This window comes from Mytilus edulis, chromosome 14, assembly GCF_963676685.1.
Source record: "Mytilus edulis chromosome 14, xbMytEdul2.2, whole genome shotgun sequence".
NCBI lineage: Eukaryota > Metazoa > Mollusca > Bivalvia > Mytilida > Mytilidae > Mytilus > Mytilus edulis.
In genome coordinates this window covers 61,038,885-61,065,224 of record NC_092357.1, presented here as the reverse complement: position 1 = coordinate 61,065,224, position 26,340 = coordinate 61,038,885, and the positions used below count along the sequence as shown (strand labels likewise).

The following is a 26,340-nucleotide window of genomic DNA, read 5'->3' as shown; positions in this document are numbered from 1 at the left end:
AGGGAACTAAAGAACTGAGTTGTTTAAGAATAGATCAACCACGGATTTGTATATTGGATCAACAGTGATAATATTTTTAATCTGTGATACATATTAAACAGTCTTGTTATGAAATTATGGACAGATTTCTCCGGCCTGCAGGCGAAAATAAAACTTTTTAATGCCAAGATTAAAAAAATACAATACATAGTCTTTAGCTGTGGGTTTGTTGTTAACAGTGAAATCGAAACAGGATACCAATTGCAATAGTAGTTTATAACCATACATCTATAATGAATTGAGAAAATTCAAACTGAGAACGAAAGGTAAAAACGACAGTAACCGTTGGACTTACCATCACATAAAAACTAAAATTGTGCCATGCAGTGATCATGAGGGACCTATAAGAGTCCCACTGTCGGGCTGCTTAAGAGATAGCCTCTCTAGTCATGCTTCAGTGATACCTAAATAACCAATACAGTTTTGCCCACATAAAGGGAAGGGGCACAGTGCTCTAAATCCGCCTATGTGCAACACGTACCTCCAAAATCACAGGCACTCGTCTACGAATTTGTTTTCCCTATATACCTTAAAATTCTCTATATACCTTATAAAGGTATACACAGGCGCTTTTTTTTAGATGAGTGCCTGTGTCCAAAATATGATGAGTGAGTTCAGTTACTGTGAATGATAAAATTGAGAAAACAGTTACGAACTTCATCAGGAGCTTCCTGCTCAACATGTGGCAACCTATAATGTTTTAGAATATTTCAAGTGACGGCAAATTTAGTAAGTAAACCTTTGATTTGATTGTTCATACTCCCTCTTTTTTCAATATGACTAATGAAGCAAGATTTAAATTTTTGTATACGTGTGTTGAGACTGATATAATTAGAATTATTGTTAAATTTATAAGCGACATGTACATTTCTAGAAATGCTCTATTAAGCACTAAATAACTTTGTGGTACCACCTCCGCATATAATGTTTATAAATTTGGTATGATATATATATGTTTGTATGTTTTTGTATAACACATTTGTATTGTCTTGGTATCAATCCTGTGATTTTGGAATTTAAACCAATAAAAATTACTTACTTACTTACTTACTTACTTACCGTTTATTGACAAACATGTGATGATAAGAACTGGTGAGCTTTTCGTTGAATATAATGAGAAGATTGTGTTGAAAATGTTTGCATAGTTCATGTCAGAGTTAAAAATTATAAAACAAAAGATGTTCTTATTTAATTTCCCATTCTCGATTCCAGAATAACTCTCTTATCTCATTAGACGTAAATGCGCGTCGAATACGGAAACCGGGAAATCTTTCACCGTGGCCGTTTTTTATACTATGACGCAAAAGGACGCTCGTCTGCTGATTTTACTGTTTGAAAGGATGATACAAAGATTGAAACAGATGGTTCACAAAGCTATTGTAAACAGATATATTGAAATGGGTTGCATTGTCGATTAACTGGAAGAAATCGGGGAACGAAACATACATTTTAGAAAGTGTAGGCAGTGTATTGTTTGAGTACTTGGACCATCATGACCATGGGAAAGCGTAATACCCAAATGTCAAAATATTATGAAAGGTAAATATCATAGACCCCCATCATAATCATGCACATTTTTTAGGAAGATGATAGTATTATACCTTCATGAAAAACATAGGGGACACTGTTCATGTCATGCATGTAAACCAGAAAATCAGTCAAAAATTTACAAAAAGTTTTAAAACGGAAGCAAGTCAACTCGCCCCACTGGTAAAACGCCCCACTTTTTTAACAACAGGACCTTCTTTTTTTTTAAATCGCCGAACTCATGTTGAGGGAGCTTATAGTCTATGCCACCATTTGTATTGAATTGGATACAATTCAGTGGGTGGTGGGGGTTTGATTGAAATTGAATATAAAAGCCAGGATAAAAAAAAGGGTTACTTTGACATGTTTGACAACAATGGACAATGCAGGATTACATTTTCATCCTAGCCAGCCCTTCCCCCTTTTCCCCCCAAAAAACCTAGTCCAAATAGCTATAAATAACTACCCAAACCCTAGTCCAAATAATTATGACGTCTTGAAAGGCTATTATCAAATGTTGATGTAAGGCGTCAAAGAAAAAAATTATAATAGCCTTTCAAGACGTCATAATTATTTGGACTACCCAAACCCTTGAAAATCAAGTGGTTATACATCTTATCGCTTGTCGATGTAAGGCGTCAAAGAAAAAAATTATAATAGCCTTCAAGACGTCATAATTATTTGGACTACCAAACCCTAGTTCAAATAATTATGACGTCTTGAACATGTTGAAAGGCTATTATAATGTTTTTCTTTGACACCTTACATCGACGATGTAAGGCGTCAAAGAAAAAAATTATAATAGCCTTTCAAGACGTCATAATTATTTGGACTACCCAAACCCTTGAAAATCAAGTGGTTATACATCTGATCGCTAATCCCGGCTGACCCAGCCGCTTGAAATTTTGACGCATACAACATACACTTTTCCATTGTACATGTGGCATCATATATTTTGTATTGTGACGTTAAAATTTTACAGGGACTTGTGTGATATCCAGTAATGGGATAAAATCACGGGGGCGGATCCAGCCATTTAAAAAGAGGAGTTCCCAACCCAGGACAAAGGGGGCCTGAGGGTTCCAACTACATGTCCCCATTCAAATGCATTGATCAGCCAAAAAAGGGGATCCCCCTCCCCCCCCCCCCCCCCTCTAGATAAAAATATTTTTAAGTCTGACTGTGGCCCAGGTTAAAAGAAAATAATTGTCGTCAGTAAAACTGCATTTTCGGCCATCAAATCAACAATGGACGGTGGCAAATCTTCAACTACTGTACTGTTATTCCGATTCTAATGCATAACAAAAAGAAATAGTATGTTCATGATGTTAGAGCTTGAAAAAATGTATAAATTTGACATACTAGTACAAAAAAAATCCCCAAAACTTCATGAATGAATTTTGCGCAAAGAACTTACATTTTGTAAGTCATGGCTAAATGTCATTATGTGACTTGAATCTTCATAGAAATGAAAACGTTCAAATTGGAACCTCTTTGATACCAATTCGAATAAAATAACTGTAAAACGGTGAATTTAAGATGTACGTGTTGTTCTATTAATGACAACATGTAGTAATCCAATCAATTCAAAATTCAGATCCCTCATTAGTTATCCCTGGTCATGCTGGTTAGCTGTGGAATTGACGGTAATTATATAAACTTAATCCAATTGTAGGATAAAAATTGCATTAGAATCACTTATTTACTACATGTATTATTTAATGTTTGCATTTATTGGAGAAAACATTAATTAACTAACCCGTCGCCAGTAAACTTAATTTGCGACCATCAAATCCACAATTGATGCCGTCGGAGCTTAAAATACAATACAGTTATCTCCTAAAAGTATGCATGGTCACAAAAAAAGCTGCCTGCCGGGTTTACAAAAAATTCTCATGTTAGGGGAAACCAACAATTAATTATCCATGGCCTTACACTAATGAAAAAAAACAGAGATCAAATGACATCAATTTTTACCAACTATATATGTCACCATACATCCTTTAACAATGAGCAAAGCCCATACATTATACCATATACTGTAAATTCTGAAATTAATGTATGCATTTATTATTGCTAATTTGTCTTAAATGCGATTTTAATTTTTTCGATTTTGAGAAAAATCCTGTTAAATTCATATAAAATATTTTTAAATGTGAGTTTAAATTATTGCGTTTACAACTCTGTCGCATTTTAGCAATAATAAAAACCTTGCAATAATTTTTGAATTTACAGAAATCAGCTATATAAAAGACCCTATTAAATGAAAATAAAAAATGTGTAAAACAATTCAAACAAGAATACTAACAGACTTAACAACAAATTAAAGGAAAACCTGCACCACTGAATTACAAACTCCTGACGTGGGACAGGCACATACTAATATGCAGGATGTGATTGGGGCTGGACTATATAGTTAGCAGTTTGTGGTGCCAAAATAAACCCACCTATATATATATATATATAAAAGAAGATGTGGTATGATTGCCAATGAGACGATGGTCCACAAGAGACCAAAATGACACAGAAATTAACCATAGTTACTATAGATCACCGTACAGCCTTCAACAATGAGCAAAGCCTATACCACATAGTCAGCTATAACAGGCCCTGAAATAAAACTGTAAAACAATTCAAATGAGAAAAGTAACGGCCTTATTTATATAAAAAATATGAACGAAAAACAAATATGTAACGTTAACACATAAACAAACGACAACCACTGAATTACAGGCTCATGACTTGAAACAGGCACATACATAACCTCAGTCCTTGTACATGATGTGAAAAGGGATTTACTCATCAGATCTATACCATGTATACAAAGAAGAAAGACTTCTATTGACTAACAAAAACACACACAAAACGTGCTTTTTGACAGAAAATCTATTGGCATGCTGCAAGATACATGAAAGGTTGTTCTTTTGTTAAATGCCGGATATACATGATACATTGTATATGGATTATAACAGAAATGACAACGTGCTACGTTCGAACATGACTTTAATCTTTCCTATATCATGTATATGAAAATGGTGTATTTTAACAGCAAAACAAGATCTAATAAACATCTGATGGTAATTAATGCCTGAAATGATTTTTTAACTCTATACAGCAAAATATATCAATTAAAATCTGAAAGTTCATACTGTAAATGTATTTTTTAGCTACATGTAAGATGCTGTTCACCTGTTGATCTTCTTTCTGTTGTTTGCTTACATGTTGTTTGCATTCACTCAAAAGAAAAAGTATATAGTAAAGGTATAAATTAGTGAGCATCAGTTCAACATGTTCATACTACAATGCACATCTAGTTTTTGTCTGGACTTCTTGATTAAATAATTAAGATTTACAATTTTAGCTTGTTACCAAAAGAATGGAAAGTACAGTATTAAAACCACTGGTGAACATGTACTATACATGTAGGTGTGAATGTCCTGAAAAAAGAACAGATATCAAAGTATGTTCATCTGTAGAATTGCAGTTAATTTTGATAATTTGATGTACTGGTAACTTATGTTTTAAGTATAATTGTACATGTACACTGTTGCTTATTTTTCTATCTTTCCAATGTCAAGTATGCTTCAATGCACCCTTACCCTAATCCCCTCCTACTGCCCCATACAAACACACTTGAGATGTCAGAAGTTCAAATAATCATAGCATCTGCATTACAAGCCTACCTAGGTAGACTAGCCTACCCAATGTATATTTTTGCTTAAATTAAGGGTTTAAAACTTTTGAAAACTGTTGAAAATCAGTTATACTGACTTTTTATGGGCATTATGTTTTTTAGTCTGTGCGTTTGTTTGTTCGTCTGTCTGTCCGTCCGTCATGTCAAAGTTTTTGGTCAAGGTAGGTTTTGATGAAGTTGAAGTCCAAGAACTTGAAACTTAGTACACATGTTCCCTATGATATAATCTTTCTAATTTAAATGCCAAATTAGAGTTTTACCATATTTTCACTGTCCACTTAACATAAAAAAATGATAATGAGGATGGGGCATCCGTGTATTAGGGACACATTCTTGTTTTCTATATGCCTTCATGTTTTAAGCTGAGTTTTGATATGTGATACATGTACTTAGTTTTGAGTCCTGCACATACATGTATACATTTGTACATCACTGTACATTGATTGTCATTGGAGTTAAAATGACAATGACAGGGTTTTTTTTAATATTGCTTCTTAGTGTTGATCAATTTACCTTACATATTAAATAAATAAAGTTTATAAATTATTGTCGCAGATTGAAATTTTTTAATATTTTAAAAATAAGCTGAATTAATGAAAAGAGATTGTGGTTGGATTGTCAACAAGAAAACTTTTCACTCGTCGAAATGAAAAGGATGCTATAAATTTTAGGGTCTCAACAGTGAACAAAACCATACTATAGAGTCAGCTGTAAAAGATCCTGTCAAAACGAGCAATATTTAAATCCAGAAAACTAGTGATGTTCCAATTACCATGTTCAGTATATATTGGTTATAATATATAAAAAAATCACTTGTTTTCTTTCTCTTAACCAAAGGAGAACTTTATTGTCAATTTATTTTTATTGGAAGATAGTGCATCAGGTTCAGGTTTTATATGATAATCACAGGAATTTAAATTTTCAGTATTAGCTCCTCAGATGTCAGTGGAAGGGGAAGCTATATATATACATTATATGTTTAAATGAAATTGGCGACAGGATTAGATATAGAGGAGATCCTATAGCTACAGTATATGTAACTGGTATGTATTTGTTGAGGTATTTAATGCAAAAATACAGTATTTAAATTTTAATACAAAAATACTGAATTCCAAGGCAATTTCAAAAAAGGGAAATCCATTGTGGTAGTTCCTAGGTTTTAAGAACAAAACATGTTTTTTTTTTAGGTTATTGCTTTAATATACTTTGAATAAACAAACTATGTGCCATGCAGGGGACATTGGAACCCTGTACTTTTTCTTATAGTTAAAACTCCTTAAAAATATATGTCCCTGCATACAATACCAAGAGGTTTCTGTGCACTTTGATTTTCATTTGTAAAGTTTACAAACATTCATACCAAATTTCAACCATAATGAACTTCCGCAGCAGAGATAATCAAAAAAGTAGTGCAAATAAACAATTTGCAGAGCATTTGGAGTTTTGAGTTATACCCCTATGGAAGATAAATGACAAATTTTGTAGCTAGATGTTAACAGAATGCATCTATAGAGCTATAGACATTCCATTTTTATATGACGGCCTTAAAAATTTGGTGTTCTATGTCATCTTTGTAAGCATCGTCCGAAGACACTTAGTTTCCAGACAGTAACCTTAGTTTAAATGAATGGATCTCTATGAAATATAAACACAAGGTTTGAAACCACAAAAGGAAGATTGGGATTGATGTTGGGGTTATGGTCCCAACAGTTTAGGAACAAGGAGCCCAAAAGGGGTCAAAATAAGTATTTTTCCTAGGTTCCAGACAATTACTTGTGTGTAAGTGTATGGATCTTTCTGAAATTGTACCACAAGGTTCCATACCAAAAAAGGAAGGTTGGGATTGATTTTGGGGGTTATGGCACAAACTGTTTATGAAAAAGGGGCCAAAACAATACTTTTCTAATACTTTGTATAAATTGCTTTTTAGCTCACCTGGCCCTTAAACAGGGGCTGATCCAGTCATTTAAAAAAAAGTGTGGGGGGGGGGGTTCCAATTACATGTCTCCATTCAAATGCATTGATCGTCTCAAAATAAAGGGAACCTCCCTATGCCGTATGGATCCGTGCCTGTCTTAAGTGAGCTTTTCTCATCACTTTGCGTCCGTCGTCCATAAACTTTTACAAAAATCTTCTCTGAAACTACTGGGCCAAATTTAACCCAACTTGGCCACAATCATCATTGGGGTATCTAGTAAAAAAATTGTGTCCCGTCACCCGCCAAAATAATCAAGATGGCCACCATGGCTAAAAATAAAACATAGGGGTAAAATGTATATTTTGGCTAATAACTCTGAACTCAAAGCAATTAGAGCAAATCTGACATGGGGGTTAAATTGTTTATTAGGTCAAGATCTCTCTGCCCTGAAATTTTCAGATAAATCAGACAATGGGTTGTTGGGTTGCTGCCCCTGAATTGGTAATTTTAAGGAAACTTTGTCTGTGTTCAGTTATTATCTTGAAATTTATTATAGATAGAGATAAACTTTAAACAGCAATTATGTTCAGCAAAGTAAGATCTACAAATAAGTCAACAGGATCAAAATGGTCAGTTGACCCCTTAAGGAGATATTGCCCTTAATAGTCATTTTTTTACCAATTTTTCATAAATGTTTGTTATCTTTTACAAAAATCTTCTCCTCTGAAACTACTGAACCAAATTCAACAAAACTTAGCCAAAATCATAATAAGGGTATCTAGTTTAAAAATTGTGTGCGGTGACCCCGCCAACCAACAAAGATGGCCACCATGGCTAAAAATAGAACATAGGGGTAAAATGTAGATTTTGGCTTACAACTCTGAAACCAAAGCATTTAAAGCAAATCTTACAAGGGGTTTCCTTGTTTATCTAGTCAATATCTATCTGCCCTGGAATTTTCAGATGAATTGGACAACTGGTTGTTGGGTTACTGCCCCCCAATTGGTAATTTTTAAAGAAATTTAGCCGTTTTTGGTTATTATCTTGAATACTATTATAGATAGAGATAACTTGTAAACAGCAATAATGTTCAGCAAATTAAGATCTACAAATTGTAAGTCAAACATTACCAAAATGGTCAGTTGACCCCTTAAGGAGTTATTGCCCTTTATAGTCATTTTTTAACATTTGTCATTAATTTGGTAAATTTTGGTAAGTTTTTACATAGTGTCCTCTGTAACTAAAGGGCCAAGTTCATTATAGATAGAGAAAACTGTCAGTAACAAAAATGATCAGTAAAAGTTGATCTACAAACACATCATCATCACGAAAACACAATTTTGTGATGAATCCATCTGTTTCCTTTGTTTAATATGCACAAAGACCAAGGTGAGCAACACAGGCTCTTAAGAGCCTCTATATTTTTTACCAATTTCAATGGGGTTTTGTTCTTGAATTCATAGAGTTCTCTATTAAATATGCTGAATCAAACCGTGTATTCTTTTTTGGGGGAATTTGGTCCCTGTTTTTAAATTGGTCTACATTAAGGTCCAAATGCCATATATATTATATATACAGGTAATGTGTAGTACACATGCATGAAAAGAGTTAGTTTTCATTATTAATTATTCATTTATTAAAGTAAAAAAATAATATGTAGTATTATTGCCAATGAGACAACTATCCATCAGAGTCTAAATGACTGAATGTTAGCAACTAAAATAGACCACTTTACATGTATGTACAGCTTTCAACAATAAGCAAAACCAATACAGAATTTAGCAAGCTATAAAAGATCATAGAATGACAGATGTAAAACAATTCCAAAGAGAAAACTTACAGCCTGATTTACTTAAAAGACAATAAGCAAAAAAAAACCAACCATGATAAATAGCAAAAAGAAAACTATTATTTCTCCACTACAGTTGTTCACACGATATTTAAATACATATATGTAAGCTTGGTAAATCATTACTTATTTAATTTATGTTATCATTTTTGCTTGATTGGTAAGCCAATATTTGATGTTATATAGTGTTTTTTTAATTACAGCAACTGTATTCCAAGAGTCTGATGGCTGATAATGTATTACAGGATTTTATCATTCAAGCAACATCTTAGAAGCCTAGGATAAGTGATAATGTATGAAGGAAGCCTTGGATACAAATAGCAATTACAGCAATTCCATACAGGATAGAACTCTTACACGTGGTCATGATATGGGAGTGATGTATTCAAGAAATTTAAAACACATGGAATTAAATATTGTGTATATTTTTTCAACCACAAGTACTTTCAGATTATAATACAATTCAAATTCAAATTATTGTGTCAAATGACAATTATAATCTAAAATGAATAACACATGTTTTAAACTGAATTTTATATAAATATTTGAAATTACAAGAATTTTTAGCTTATTATGCAGCCAAACTTTGAAATCTTCTAATGGTATATGCTTATTGTTTGTCAACAATTTGTTTTGAAATAAGAAGGAAATGGTTGAAAATAACTGCAATTTATCAATACATGTATAATGTGATATGAGGTATAAATCAATCAGACAGCAACACAACAACAAAAGCACATAAAAGGCATTAAGGTGCTAACATACAGTCCTCAACAATAAACAGGTGTCTAAACAATTTCATGATCTACTTAATTGACCAGAGTCTACCAATCAAAGCACTGCTATTAACACCAAATTTTTGAAATATGTTTAGTTAGAATGAGACTTTAGACAACTACGGAAACACTGGCTTGAAACAGGCACATGAATATGGGGCTGAGTAAACTACTTTTTTTCTTCAAAACTTTTAAAACAAAAATAGGCACCTTTTGCAAGTAAGACAATTAATAATAGGTTAGTCAAGGAGTAGTACATGTATGTGTTTTTGGTGCGTGTGTCTGTCTGTCCATTCGTCCATCTTATTTTAACTTAAGGATTTTGGTTAAAGTTGTTGGTCACAGTATATGTAGTTAATAAGTTAGCGATGCAGTTGAAGCCCAATCAACTTAATTGACACAAATAAGTGATATAATGGCTTGTAGTTCAGGTTTTGACCCTGACTTTGTGCTATACTGAACATGAAAAGTGTGAGCAGAATATCAGTGTACTATATTATAAAGTGACACTGTCGCACATTTTCTTGTTTTTTTTTTGTCATGCTTCAGCTTATATATTGATTTAAGTTTTGGTTTAACAAGTTACAGATCAGGTTCAAATTGTATTGCAGTCTGATGATTTTTATAAAATGTTTCTTCATGAAGCATTCACAATAGGTAGAACAGGATAAATATGAAACTTCAATAATATTAACTATATGTATACTAATCACTTTTGCTGCACCTGAGAACTAACAAACATATCAACAACCATGATAATTAGACAAATAGGAGGACATTTTGAAAAATATTTAATACAGACACAATGCCTTTTACATGCAGAAATCACGCTTGTATCACAGGTGTATTTCTTGTACACATATGATTCACATGTGAAACGCATGATCACATGTGTATATCATGCGTATCACACATTTTGAAATTTTTTTAGTACAGGCACCATGCCTTTTGAATGCAGAAATCACGCATGTGTCACAGGTGTTTTTTCCTACACATGTGATTCACACGTGAAACACATGATCACATGTGTATATCATGCGTATCACATTCGTTTTTCACACATGTGTCACATGCGTGGCATGAAACGTCTCTTTCACATGCGTGCGACACACATGTGAAACGCATGTGTCACGCATGTTCACATGTGTGGCATTTTTACCAGTGTATATCAACGTTCAATCGACTTACTTCAATATATTTCATTCCAACCATTAAAACATAAAGCGATTAAAGAACAATTACAATAACATGTAATAAAATTAACGGTACCAATTTTCTTGCACCAGATGCGCATTTCGACAATACATGTCTCTTCAGTGATGCTCGTGGCCAAAATATTTGAAATCCAAAGCTTGTACAAAAGATGAAGAGCTATAATCCAAAAGGTCCAAAAAGTATAGCCAAATCCGTGAAAGGAATAATTCGCCTTTGAAAAAAAAATTAATCGTTAAAAATAGTGCAACTTTTTCTTTGTTCAGTATAACAAATAAATAGCATTTTTTGGCCTTGCCCATGTTACATGATCGATAATTTTAAATTAAATCTGATGTGCTATAAAACAAAAATCTAATTCTATCATATATATCTGCTCAAATAAATTCAATTGCACTTAAACAATTATCAAATAATCTATTTTTAGGTAATATTTTGTGTTATTTTTCATTACAATACATGACCATACATAACTTGTCCCTACATGCTAATCAAGACAAACATTTTGAAAAAAGTTTAAATCAATAGAAGCATATTTGCTTAAGAACATGTTGACAGCTTTTATTAAACTTTCGAATGTAATATGTCAAAATGTATATACAATACTAATTTAAAATCTTAATCTTACCTGAATCAAATATCAACCTTTAGAACAAGGAAATAAAACGTAATTTAATATCTCCTTAGTGTATGTCACATGATTATACTGTGTACCTTAAAAAACGAAACACTCAAATCTTTATATTTCACATGAAAACAATATGTGAGTTACATACTTCTCTTGCGGCTTCTTCATGAAATGACCATGAATTACTCATTGAATTAAATCATATTTGGTTATTGAATTGGTTGTGTCCAGTACTGAAATCTGTAGTCTTGTAAAGTTCAAAAGCGAAATATTTTCCTCAAAATATTTCATTTGACCAAATACCTCTGCATGTTATCTTATCATTGTGTTGTTTGTTTGCTGTCCCATTCACGTTTATCATATAACCCATTTAATTCATGAAGTGTCATCATACAATGCCAAATTTTATCATATTTGCTAGGTTTGTGGATTTCCATTAACGGTTGAAATTTTCAATGCGAATTGTGCTTTTCGTTTTGGCCATTATGTGACATTTGTGTTGCGTTATTTTCCACTTCCGATTGTTGTACGACCTTGTCTGCCGATACAGGTTTTAATACTTATTAAAAGTTTGTACATATTAAAAGTATCCGGATGGTGATTAAAGAGTTATAGACATTATGTAAAAACTATTTACAGAACAGATTAAAATAGTCAAAAAAGGAAAAAAAGGAAAAGAATGGGCTGGTAGAAAATCAAGCAAACATTATAAAGAATAGTGAAAAAAATGCTTAAAAACTAAAAAAAAACCAAACCAAAGTTACTTTATATTTATTTATTTCCTTTCTATGGTGAGCGGAATTCGAACAATCAATTCACATGAGTTATTACTTGAATGGTAACAAATCTTTGAATCCTATGAAATACTAAACAATTTATACTCTGGAAATAGTTTCCTTATTCGGGTTTAAACACTGTCAGAATTTGTATTCAAAATATCTATATCTGGCAAATAGTTATCAAAAGTACCAGGATTATAATTTTATACGCCAGACGCGCGTTTCGTCTACATAAGACTCATTAGTGACGCTCAGATCAAAATAGTTAAAAAGCCAAATAAATACAAAGTTGAAGAGCATTGAGGATCAAAAATTCCCAAAAGTTGTGCCAACTATGGCTAAGGTAATCTACTCCTTGGGTAAGAAAATCCTTAGTTTTTCGAAAAATTCAAAGTTTTGTAAACAGAAAATTTATAAAAATGACCATATAATTGATATTCATGTCAACACCGAAGTGCTGACTACTAGGCTGGTGATACCCTCGGGGACGAAACGTCCACCAGCAGTGGCATCGACCCAGTGGTGTAAATAGTTATCAAAAGTACCAGGATTATAATTTTATACTGTTTACATTTTTTAGTCCTCAATGTACTGCATTTTTGTTTTTGTTTTTTAACTTTTTTAAACGTCACTGTTTCTTGTATTTTTAAGACAAAAACCGTGTCTGGCCTACTCAATAACAAAAGAGCTAATATCAATCACAAAATAACGAAAACAGACACCTAAAAGGTTTTCAGAATTTGTATTGTTGGTTCTATACACAAGCTGACAGTCACTTGTAGCAGATAGTTTAAAGTCTGCCAAAGTTTCCGTCAGTCAGTCTATGAGGGTCGCGATGGAGGTTCTCCATTTCATTATGTTTAATTCTCCATTTCATTATGTTTAATTTTATTTCTCATTTTCTTTTTCTATTTCTATTTTTTTTCACTATCCTATACATTTTAGCACATCATTATTCTCTATTCCTAATTTATTACCTATTTGTCTATATTCTTTATATTCTTAAATCTTTACGTTTTATTTTTGAGGAAACGAATGATTAATTCTGTTTCGGCTTTGAATTAAGTAACACGCTGAAGACCGATACAATTCTTCATTCACCATCAATTACAATCAGATGTTTAATAAATGTACAATACATGCTTAGTTAAGTGTAGTTTATCAATAGCATTTTAACATTGCCGTTATAACCTGAGATATCGACTTTATTTTCTATATTGATTGCGCACTTTTTACCCTATAATTTAGAGAAAAAAAAATACCGAGTATAATGCTAAAAAATATAAGTCCAATTCACCTTATCGTTAAAAACAGTGCAGTATTTGCTTAGTTCAGTGTAACATATAAATAGCATTTTTGCCCTTGCACGTGTTACACAGTTACACGTTAATTCGACATTATCAATTAAATTTGCTGTACTATAAACAAAAATCTAATGATATTATATCTATCTGCTTAAATAAATTCAATTGCTTTAAAACCATTATCAAATCATCTATTTTGGGGTAATATTTTTTTGTTTTTATAATAATACATGCATTGTCTCTACGTGCTAATTAATTGAAAATCTCAATCTTACCTGAACCAAATATCAACCTTCATAACAAGGAAATATAACGTAATTTGATATCTTCGTAGTGTATGTCACATGACTATACTAAGAACCTTTAAAAACGAAACACATCAAATCTTCGTATTTCACCTGAAGTTCATATGTCCATTACTTTCTTCTCTTGAGGCTTTCTTAAAAATGACCATGTATTACTCATTGAATTAAATCATATGTATTTTGTTGTAGATTTGGTTGTGTTCAGTACTGAAATATTTAGTCCTAAAAAGTTCTAAAGCGAAATATTTTCCCGCAAAATATTACATTTGATTAAATATCACTGCATGTTATCTTATCATTGTGTTATTTGTTTGCTGTCCCATTCACGTTTGCCATATAACTCATTTAATTAATTCAAGTTTCATCATACAATTCAAAACTTTTATAATATATGCTAGGTTTGTGTTTTTACATTAACGGTTAAAATTTTCAATGCGAATTGGGCTTTTTCGTTTTGGCCTTTATGTGACATATGTGTTGCGTTATTCAGTACTAACGATGGTAGTACTACCTTGTCTGCTTACTCAGGTTTAAAGACTTAAAAGTTTGAACATATTAAAAGGGTCTAGATGGCGATTAGAGAGTTGTAGACATTATGTGCAGAATAAAGGATAAACAATTCAAAGAACAGAGTAAAATTGTCCCAACATTAAAAAATGGAAAACAGTTGGCTGATAGAAAATTGAGCAAAAATGATAAAGAATAGAGAAAACAAGTGTTATGAATTTTAAAAAAAATACAGAGTTAAAGGACGGTCTATGAACCTCATTCACACATTTTACATCTGAGTGAGAAAAACTTCTTTATATATAAATTTCTGTCTATGGTGAGCGGAATTTGAACAATCAATTAACACTTAAACCAGAAAGTGAATAACCAAACTAAGACATCAGGAGACTGGAATGGACGTGTTAACATTTGCAAGACATTTCATTTGTATTTGACACGGTTATTTGAATAAAAGTATGCCACTATAAATTTTACTCTGAGAATAACACCTTTTGGTATAAATCAATCTAATAAGATACGTTTAAGGTGACAGATGTGGTGATAAATAACAAAACAGAAGTTGACATTCGAAAAAGTAAAATAGTTCCGTTGTAATTGCAGACTAGTAATCTCAAACTTAGAATAAGCACTCTGGTCATTAATACGATCGTTTTTCATATGTTTCGAATGTTATGAATATTTTAAATCATTCATAACACTAAATATTTGTACTCGATCTTCCTCCCCATTACATAAACGGATCATTCGGAAACTGTTTTGAGATATTGTTTTCAAATGCTTTTATTAAAGGCCTAGGGGAGGGTTGACTATCTTTAAAACTATGTTTTAGTCACCATTTGCTTAATAAGAAAATGTCTGTTACAAGTCAGGAATATGACAGTTGTTAATCATTTGTTTGATCTGTTTCAACTTTTGATTGTTCTATTTGGTGAGGGACTTTCCTTTTTGAATTATCCTCAGAGTTCAGTATTGTTGTGATTTAACTTTTTTTTAACTGGAAAATTATTGAAAAAGTAGTGACTTTTAAATCTTTATTTAGACTAAGGTTTTTGAAGTTTAAACATTTCATACATCAAAGAAAGGCGGCATGCAGATTGTCATATAAAACATATTAATTCAAATTTTGAGTAACACTGTAAAGGAACGCAGTTTTTTCTGTTTTCGCAACAAGAAGTTTCCTGGTTTGTTTATGAAAGAAAACAGCTGAAAGATTACGTAGACCATCTGCGTCTGTCAGAATTTGTCTGTGAACTTTTCCATCATTTGATATAATGATCACATTCGACGACGTGCTTGCAATAACAAATACGTTACCGTCATTATCTGCTGTGATGCCGCTCAAAACTTTCATGACTGATTAATCTATAAAACTCCAAATACGTGATTCTTTACGATGGCAACAAAATACACTGTCAATTTACCAGTGAGTGTAGTATATCTTGTCGGCGAATACAGATATGTAGAAACCTGACGATAAGTTGCAACTGACCACGTGAGAGGTAGTATAATCAATTGTTTTTAATTTATATATACCCTGTCTTTCAACACAAACAAACAGTGACTCTCGATCACTTGTGATTCCCAATGGACGACCAGGAAGTCTGATGAATTTTATTTTCTTTCGGCTCTTTGTATCTATTATGTCAATTCCGATGTGCTTAAACTAATGTCCAGGGCTAGGATACAGGTTGTGCGCTCACAAACATGCTTTTTGTATTATATTGTGCTATTAAAGTATTGTCAAGGGTTAGGATACATACTGTGCGCTCACAAACATGCTTTTTGTATTATATTGTGCTATTTAACTATTGCCAAGGGCTAGAATACAGGCTGTGTGCTCACAAACATGTTAAACCCCACAACGTATGTTTATGACATCAGTATTTTAGCTGTTTATCTCGCCTGGTACTCTCCCTTGCAACATACGGGTATCACAGACCCAAACAGATAACGACCAGACAACAAGTCTACTGTCTATTATGTTGTTAATTGCAGTCTGTTATTCGTTTACTATAATATTGTTTTTTCATGAATAAATTTGCAGTGTTTTTTACGTGCTTATTTGTCATGTTGAGGAATTTAATAGTAAACCATACAGTATGTGTCATGGTCATTGTTGAAGGCAATACGCTTGAAAATAATTGCATAAACACACTTAATGTGTAATGTTGGTTATTATACCATGTTTGTTAATTTTTTATAAGAATTTGTTCGCTTCCAAAAATAGCAAGATATAGGATATTTATGCGAATGCTATTTTATATCTAATGAGTAAAATGGTAGACTGCAGGATACAAATCTTTTTTCCAGCATAAAACAAATACATTTGCTTCAGACGACAAAGCAAGGTTAGGTTTTGATTGATTTAGTCATTGACATTGTTGAACAATTTTGTAATTCATCTTCCGGCATATTCATTTTTAGACTGTATAAAAGACTGTCAATTAACGTCATAAACCAACTACGTTTCTGACGTCTATACTTTTCGCAGACTATCGGACTTTAGCGTACGGAAGCATCGTACATTATTGTATACCATCGCACTCTAGCTTGTTCATCGTACTTTAGCGCCCTCATCCCTCATTAGATATGTGTTAGAGTCCTATATATATATTTATATATCATGTATATGTAGACTTGACTTTTTAGCATTTTTATGTATTGTATTTCTATTGTGTATTTTATGTTTGTATTTTTGCAATAAGTATTAAATAAATATCTGATTCTTGCCTACACATCAATAGTGAATTTGCATATGTCTTTAACAAACTGAATAAGCGTTGACTTATATATCTATACAAATTACCGATTATTTACCTCTAAGAACAAGTAAATAAAAATCCTACATTTTGCAACTGATAGATTATCGACGCAATTAAAATTTTGGAAGATGACTTGAAAATATTAAGTTTGGACACACATACTTTTGAATTCGGAAAATCGTGTTGGTTTCTATTTTGCAATTATATGGCATATAACCAATGTTATTTATCAACGTTTAACCAAAAAACCGTGTTGTATTTCTTGGACGTTGCTCTTAATTTCTACATTCTGCCATTGTGTTATCAGTTATTGTGTTATTGCGTCATCGGAAATGTGTAATTAAGAAATAATTCATGGGGGCTTGAATGTATGGTAAAATTACCACGGGTTGGCCCCTTGAAATATTTTAGCCTAAGCGATAGCGAGAGGTTAAATATCGGCATAAAGGGACAACCCGTGGTAAAATCTAGATGTATTCAAACCCCAATGAATTATTTCGATTCTGATAGGACAAATACTACAATTCTTTTGTATCGAAGCGCTCTAGGTGAAGCCATTATTTGCCGTTCCCATAAATAAACGCACTATTAAATTGACGTAAAAGAACGGAGCAAACTGAATAAGTGACATGCTTAAACTATTTACAATAACGTATTTAGATAGGTTTGGATGATTTTAAATGATAACTTTTCTAATTTGTCTTATATGTATACAAACAATGGCATAATAACACATTTTAGCATCGTTTGTTTTTAAAAGTTGCCTTGTTGTGATGATTTTCGGTTTCACAAGTGTGTATTTTCCCGTAAAATGCTTATACTCTGACGTCATCATTCTATGACGTCGGGTAGCTAATTCATAAAAAAGCATATGACGTGGGAGTACGATCGGAACAGCCCAAGCAATATACTCATATTTAACCACGGATGTGTACTCAAAGCGTTTGTATGACGTCATGTTAGAATAGTATTCAGATAATTACACAACATTGATTGATGTACCCCTATTTTTTACATGAATACCTATAATGTCGGTTTGTTTTGTTCACACATCGTTGTCATCATACTGAAATTTTATACGACTGTCATACAAGTCTAATTGGCCATTTTCTACGTGAGAAAATGCCTGTGCCAAATCAGGAATATGACAGTTGTTATCTATTTTTTTTATGTGTTTGAGCTTTTGATTTTGCCCTTTGAGTTTGGGCTCTCTAAATTTTCCTCAGAGTTCAGTATTTTTGGGAGTTTACTGTTTGGTCATTACTATTTGTTACTTTACGAACTATACATTGTCGTAAAACGAGTGTTTGTGAAACACAGACAGGGACAACTGGTTTTCACAAGGTAACCAATCAGTAATTTTAATAGAGTGGCATTCCTAAAAGCTAGTAATATCTGTAAGTATGCAAGACCAGCATAGAGATAAGCATGTCTATGTTTTTGAATTTCTATATACTCTTTTGAAATTTTTAAATATTTCAATAAAAACATGTATTTGTTCATACACATTTATTAGGGAACTAGCATACTAGGTAAAGATTTACCAATCTAGTACTCGTTGGAATTACCGAGCGATACTCTAGTACTTTCTAAAAAAAACCATCTACAAAATTGAAACACAAAATTAAAACCCATTTATGTATTGACGTAAAACTCTCAACATTATTACCTTGGATTACATTTCATGTTTTTTCACACATGCATTTAGTTATATATAATTCGTCTAAACATCAGCCCAACAATGTTAGATCTATAAATTTCCTTTCCCAAATGTTTTGTTCTTCCCTCGCCGTTATTCGAACTCATGCTACTGAGATATCGTGTTATCAAATTGCCTTACACTGCATTCGACACGCTAGACAATTCAGTTCATTCATTCGTTCATTCAGATAATACATGTAATAAGTCCAAGAAATTATCAGCTAATTTACTTACCAATTATTTGAAAATCGATTTATTGTACGCCTGTGTCAACACTCATAACATTATTTAAAGCATCAGTAGGTTCCAATATCACCCCTGTATTCTTTTACGGTTCACTACCACCGAAATGATTGTACCAAGTCAGAAATAGGACAGTTGGTATCCATTAATTTGATGTGTTTGAGCGATAGATGTTGCCAATTGATAAGGGACTTTCCTTTTTGAATTTTCGTCGGAGTTCAGTATTTTTGTTATTTTACTTTTTATTGCAAAACAATACAAAAATAAAATAACTGACTTTTTGGTCGAGAATCAGTGGCGGACCCAGGACATTTTGTGGGGATGTTCAAATACCTGCAAATATGGCTAAATTCTTGTTTATACATTTATTAAAATGCTTAAAGAAATAATATGCTTCTTTCTATATTTATAGCAAAAACTTCTGTGAATCAAAGACAACAGCAGACGAGTGAGTCATTTCAATTCTAATTATTTTAAGTAACACTGTAAAGGAAAGCATTTTTTCTGGTGTTTGCAAGAAGAAGTTTCCCCGTCTGTTTATCAAAGAAAATAGCAAACGGTTCCGATAGACCTTGTATTTTGGTCAAAATTTGTCTGTGGTGTTTTCCATCGTTTGAAATGATGACCACATTCGACGAGTGCTGTCCGACAAGAAACACGTTTCCTTCTTTATCTACAGTAATGCCTCTCGGTTTTTTCAAAACTGATTCTTCTTTAAACCTCCAAACATGTGATCCTTTACGATCACAACAAACTACACTGTGATCATACCTGTCAGTGTAGTATATCTTCTCGGCGAATACAGATACGTAAGTCGATCCTGAAAAGTTCCAACTTATCAACTGAGAGGTAGTATAATCCAAGGTGTTTACTCTATATATACCACGTCTTTCAACACAAACAAACAGCGAGTCTTGATCACGTGTGATTCCCCATGGACGATCAGGAAGGCTGATGAATTTGATTTTCTTTCGGCTCTCAATGTCTATTATGTCAATACCAATGTGCTTACTAGAATCTCCAGATGTGATAGCGATTGTTTTCTCATTAATTATTGTTATGTCATACCCATAACTAGGATCTAGCAACATATCAAATTTGAATTTTCCATCCGACGCAATAACATTTAGCCTTTTCCGTAAGTCAGAGTCGGTGAAGAAATATTCGCCATTAACTGATATGCAACAACCTCTAATATTCACCCCACCTGTTGTAATTGTCTTTTGTAGAATTAACTTCAAGTCGTCTATGGTCTTCGTTGGTGTTGCTTGCAACTGTGCTTGCATGTCTTTTGCTCTGAATAAACGAATGTTACTCGACTTCTTTTTAATTTCAATTGATCCAAAAGATTTCAAACTGTTTAAAATACTAAGCACACCTGGTTCTACTTTAAAAACGAGCTCGATTGGTTCAAATTGGTTAGTTTCTACCAAGGATTGTAAATATTGTTCATTTTCAAAAACTTTAACTTCAATATTTCTCATCACAAGAAATGTTTGAAGATCGGAAGCATGTTGTTTGACTGATTGGAGATTGTTCTGATATTCTGTTATCAAGTCTTCTTTTACTTTTACTTCTGATAACAGCTTCTGAATATTATTTTTACGTTGACTCACTTTTTTCTCAAGATCTTGTTCTATTTCTTTTTCAAGTATGTCTAAATGTTTGTTAATTTGAATTCTTATTTTTTGAATTTCTACAAGTTGTCGCTCCTTCTTTTCTTCAATATTACTCAAATTAGCCGTTCGGTCCTTCTTGACTTTATCAATGTTCTGTAATAAGTCCATCAATCTAGTTTCTAAATCTTGAAAGTGCCCGGATGTCTTAGCGTTGTTTATGACCTCATCAATATGAATGACGTTACATTTCTGATGTTCTTTAATGCATTTTAAACAAATAGGTAACGCATGTGCAGCACAGTATTGTTGATACTTTTCATTGTGATAGGTACATGACTGCTGTATATCAGTAATGCAGGACGGAAGAGATTTGTACTTGTCAATTGGTATGAGTTGGTGACTTCGTGTGGCTTTGAGTACTTTATGATGTTCTTGGCAGTCGTCACAAATGGCTTCTTCACACTCCGAGCACCAGTATGTTGATTGTTTGGTTATATGTCGCTCTGAACATGGACCACAAAGAGCTGTACTAGTAGCCATGGTGATAACCTGAAATATGTATCAATATATATATTTTTATCATAACATCATGAATACGAAGCTGTTATATGACTCCTCAGTCTTATTAGATAACACTTTTCATCAAAACTCGACCGCTTCGACAATATAAACCACCAACACCAAAACAAATTCGACACAACTAACCACCAACACCAGACTCCTTTGACAACACTAACCATAAACACCCGACTCCCTCGACAACACTTACAACCAAGACCTGATTTTTCCTACAAAACTAATAACCAACACCTTAGATAATTAGGCAATTTTACCTTTTGTAAAGGGACATAATTCTAGAACAGTAAAAGTGATACCAACAACATTCCATCTTGATCTGTGTATTGTTGTAATAAGCATTGTGTATAAGTTTTATAACATTAGACAGAGGCAAACTAAAGTTAACGAACTAAAACGAAACATTCAACAATTTTTCCATTTGTAAATGTGCATAATTCTAGGAGCATAACTTTAGAACGTTTAGAGTGACACCTCCAAAATTAAAACATGATCAGTGTTTTGTGGTAATAAGCATATATAAGTTTCATAATATTTGTTTGCTGCAAACTGATAAAAGAGAACGAAATAAAAACAAAATCAGCATTTTTTTCCATTTGTAAAGGGTCATAACTCTAGAACGATTGAAGTGACATCTCAAAATTTCAAATTTGAAACCAATAAAATGCTAAAATATTCGACTCTGGAAACAGTTTCCTTAATATGATTTAAATACTGATTCTGTGTTCAAACTTTCTTTAGCTAGTGAAAACTATTGACCTTTTTTGGTCCTCTTTGCACTTCAATTCTGTTTGTTTCTTTATTTTTAACTTTTTTTAACGTCACTGGTTTTTGTATTTTGTAGACAAAAACGTGTCTGGCCTACACAATAAAAAAAGTGCTAATTTCAATCACAGAATTACGAAAACAGACACACACCTAAAAGATTTCATAATTTGATTTGTTGGCACTATACTCAAGCTAACAGTTACTTTTATCAGATAATTTAAAGTGTGCCACACTTTCCGTCAGTCAGTCCTTGAGGGTCGTGATGGGGTCCTTCATTTCTTTATGTTTATGTTTTTTTCTCATTTTCTCTCCTATGTCTTTATTTTTTCACTATCCTTTACATTTTAGCACATCATTATTCTTTATTCCTAATTTATTTCCTATTTGTCGATATTCATTAAATTCTAGAATCTTTACGTTATATTTTTGAGGAAAACGAGTGATTAATTCTCTTACGGCTTAGAAGTAACATAAATTACAATCAGATGTTTATTAAAAGTACAATACTTGCTTAGTTAAGTATAGTTTATCAATAGCATTTTAACTTTGCCGTTATAACCTGAGACATCGGCTTTATTCTTTATGTTGATTGCAGTTTATTCCACACTTTATACCCTTTGATTTAGAAAAAAATAAATACCGAGTATAATGCTAAAAAATATAAGTCCAATTCACCTAATCGTAAAAAACAGTGCAAGACTTGCTTAGTTCAGTATAACAGATAAATAGCATATTTGACCTTGCCCGTATTACATGTTGTATCGACACGATCGATAATTTTAAATAAAATCTGTTGTACTATAAAACAAAAATTTAATGATACCATATCTATCTGCTCAAATAAATTCAATTGCTTTCAAACAATTATCAAATCATCTATTTTAAGGTAATATTTTGTGTTATTTTTCATTTTAATACATGACCATGCAAAAATTGTCCCTACATACTTAACCAGACAAACATTTTGAAAAAAGTTTATATCAATAGAATCCTATTATCTCTAGAACATAACAGCTTTTATTAAACTTTCGAATGCAATATGTCAAAAATGTATATACAATATGAAATGGAAATCTTAATCTTAGATCATCTTACCTGAAACCAATATCAACCTTCATAACAAGGAAATAAAACGTAATTTAATATCTCCTTAGTGTATGTCACATGATTATACTAAGTACCTTTAAAAACGAAACACTTCAAACTTTTATATTTCACCTGAAGAACATTTGTGAGTTACATACTTCTCTTGAGTAATTCTTAAAAAATGACAAATAATTACTCATTTATTTAAATAATATTTTGTTATTGAATTGGAAGTGGATGTTTTTATGTATTTTCTGTTTACCAAACTTTGAATTTTTTGAAAACTAAGGATTTTCTTATCCCAGGAATATATTACCTTAGCCGTATTTGGCAACAACTTTTTGGAATTTTGGGTCCTCAATGCTCTTTAACTTTGTACTTGTTTAGCTTTATAACTATTTTGATCTGAGCATCACTAAAGAGTCTTATGTCGACAAAAACGCGCGTCTGTCGTATTAAATTATAATCCTGGTACCTGGTAAGTATTCAGTACTGAGATTTGAAGTCTTAAGTTTAAAAGCGAAACGTTTTCCCGCAAAATATTACAATTGACCTAATACATGTACCACTGCATTTCATCTTTTCACTGTAATGTTTGTTTGCTGTCTAATTCACGATTATCATATAACTCATTTAATTCATGAAAATCCATCATACAAGGCAAAACTTTTATAATATTTGCTGTGTTATTACATTAACGGTTGAAATGTTCAATGCGAATTGTGATTTTCGTTTTAGCCGTTGTTTGAAATGTGTTTTGCGTTATTAACCACTACCGATTGTTGTATGACCTTGTCTGCCGATGCAGGTCTTAATTCTTATTAAAAGTTTGAACATATTAAGGGATCTGGGTTGAGATTAGAGAGTTATAGACATTATGTGCAGAATAAAGGGTAAACAATTTACAGAATAGAGTTAAATTGTCCAAACATTAAAAAAATGGAAAACAGTTGGCTGATAGAAAATTGAGCAAAAATGATAAAGAATCTACAGAATTAAAGGACGGTCAATGAACCTCATTCACACAGTTTACATCTGAGTGAGAAAACCTACGAAACTTCTTTATATATAAATTTCTGTTTATGGTGAGCGGAATTTGAAACATCAATTAACACTTAAACCAGACAGTGAATAACCAAACCAAGACATCAGAGGACTGAAATGGACGTGTTAACGTTTGAAAGAAATTTCATTTGTATTTGACACGGTTATTTGAATATCATTATAAATTTTACCCCGAAAATACACCTTTTGGTACAAATCAATCAAAAAAGATACGTTAAAGGTGACAGATGTGATGATAAATGACAAAACAAAAGTTGACATTAGAAAAAGTATAATAGTACCGTTGTAATATCAGACTAGTTATCACAAAGTAAGCACTCTGGTCATTAATACGATCGTTTTTCATATGTTTCGAATTTTATGAATATTTAAAATCATTCATAACACTGAAAATTTCTACCCGATCTTCCTCCCTATGACATAAACGAGTCATTCAGAAGCTGCGTTTGGATATTATTTTCAAATCCTTTCATAAAAGGGAGGTTAACCAGAGCTAAAACTATGTTAAAGCTAATATTTGCTACATAAAAAATGTATGTACCAAGTCAGGAATATGACAGTTGTTATCCATTCGTTTGATCTACTTCAGCTTTTGATTTTTCCATTTGATAAGGGACTTTCCATCTTGAATTTTCCTCAGAGGTCAGTATTATTGTGATTACTTTTTTCTAATTGTAATTTATCTGAAAACTAGTGACTTTTATATCTTTATATATTCAAGGTTTGTATAGGTTAAAGATTCCATAGCATGCATGCACATTGTCATATAAAACATATTTATTCAAACATTTTGAGTAACACTGTAAAGGAAAGCAATTTTAATAGTGTATGCAACAAGAAGTTTCCTGGTTAGTTTATTAAGGAATTAGCATACGGTAAATAGAGACCATCGGCTGTGGTTCGAATTTGTCTGTTGTGTTTTCCATCATTTGATATAATGACCACTTTCCACGATGTCTCTCCGACAACAAACAGTCATGTGACCGTCATTATCTACAGTGATGCCTCTATGGTATTTCAAAACTCGAAGTCATATAAAACATATTGATTTAAGAGACATTGTAAAGAAAAGCAGTTTCATTTGTGTTCGCAACAAGAATTTTTCTGGTCTGTTTGTCAAAGAAAATAGCTGACGGACCACAAAGACCATCTTTGTCTGTTAGAATTTGCCTGTGGTGTTTTCCATCATTTGATATAATGACCACATTCGACGATTCCTCTCCGACAACAATCACGTGACCGTCATTATCTACAGTGATGCCTTTTGGAAGTAGCAACGCTGAAGTATCTTTAAACTTCCAAACACGTGATCCAGTATGGTCACAACAAACTACACTGTTGTCATAGTCGTTAGTGTAATATATATTGTTGTCGAATATAGATATGTAGGAACCTCTCACTGAGTTATCACTGATCACTTGAGAGGTAGTATAATCCTCAGTTTTAACTTTATATATGCCACGTCTTTCAACACACACCAACAGCGAGTTCGATCACGTGTGATTCTCCATGGACGACCAGGAAGTTTGATGAACTTTATAATCTTTCGGCTCTCGGTGTCTATTATGTCAATTCCGATATGCTCACGAGAATATCCAGATGTGATAGCGATTGTTTTCTCATTGATTATTGTTAAGTCAAACCCACAACTAGGATCTAGCAACATATCAAATTTGAATGTACCATTTGACGCAATGACATTTAGCCTTTTGCTTGAGTAATAGTCGGTGAAGAAATATTCGCCACTAACTGACATGCAACCACCTCTAATATTCACCCCACCTGTTGAAACTTTCTTCTGTAGAATCAAATTCAAGTCCTTAATGGTCTTCGTTGGTGTTACTTGTAACTGTGCTTGCTTGTCTTTCGCTCTGATTACACGAATGTTACTCGACTTCTTTTTAATTTCAATTGATTCAAAAGATTTCAAACTGTCTAAGATACTAAGAACACCTGGTTCTACTTTAAAAACGAGGTCG

The 26,340-nt window shown here is 32.5% G+C and overlaps 2 protein-coding genes and 1 long non-coding RNA gene across 6 annotated transcripts in view; 1 reads left to right on the top strand and 2 right to left on the bottom strand.

Moving 5' to 3' along the window:
- LOC139503315 (E3 ubiquitin-protein ligase TRIM71-like) overlaps positions 1-14,052 on the bottom strand; it is a 55,565-nt gene extending 41,513 nt beyond the window's left edge. The window contains exon 1 of one of the 3 annotated variants that reach the window (XM_071293079.1): positions 14,002-14,052. The gene's annotated coding sequence lies outside the window, so the exon portion shown is untranslated. Of the gene's footprint in view, positions 1-11,643; positions 11,715-14,001 lie in introns of those variants that run through there. The other 2 variants (XM_071293081.1, XM_071293080.1) reach the window with 2 other exon arrangements.
- LOC139502538 (uncharacterized) lies at positions 1,302-9,587 on the top strand. 2 transcript variants are annotated; one of them, XR_011658871.1, is made up of 4 exons: positions 1,302-1,578; positions 4,928-5,026; positions 6,186-6,303; positions 9,231-9,587. It is a non-coding gene; the product is annotated as an uncharacterized lncRNA (long non-coding RNA). The 2 variants fall into 2 exon arrangements; XR_011658872.1 differs by lacking the exon at positions 1,302-1,578 and adding an exon at positions 3,163-3,212.
- A 5,548-nt stretch (positions 14,053-19,600) lies between the features above and the next one.
- On the bottom strand, positions 19,601-23,378 carry LOC139503314 (uncharacterized). Its single transcript, XM_071293078.1, has 2 exons — positions 23,306-23,378; positions 19,601-21,415 (listed from the first exon to the last, which is right to left on the bottom strand). The coding sequence occupies exon 2, from the start codon at positions 21,404-21,406 to the stop codon at positions 19,721-19,723; it is 1,686 nt and encodes a 561-aa protein (XP_071149179.1). The 5' UTR covers positions 21,407-21,415; positions 23,306-23,378; the 3' UTR covers positions 19,601-19,720.
- Between the last annotated feature and the right edge of the window lie 2,962 nt (positions 23,379-26,340).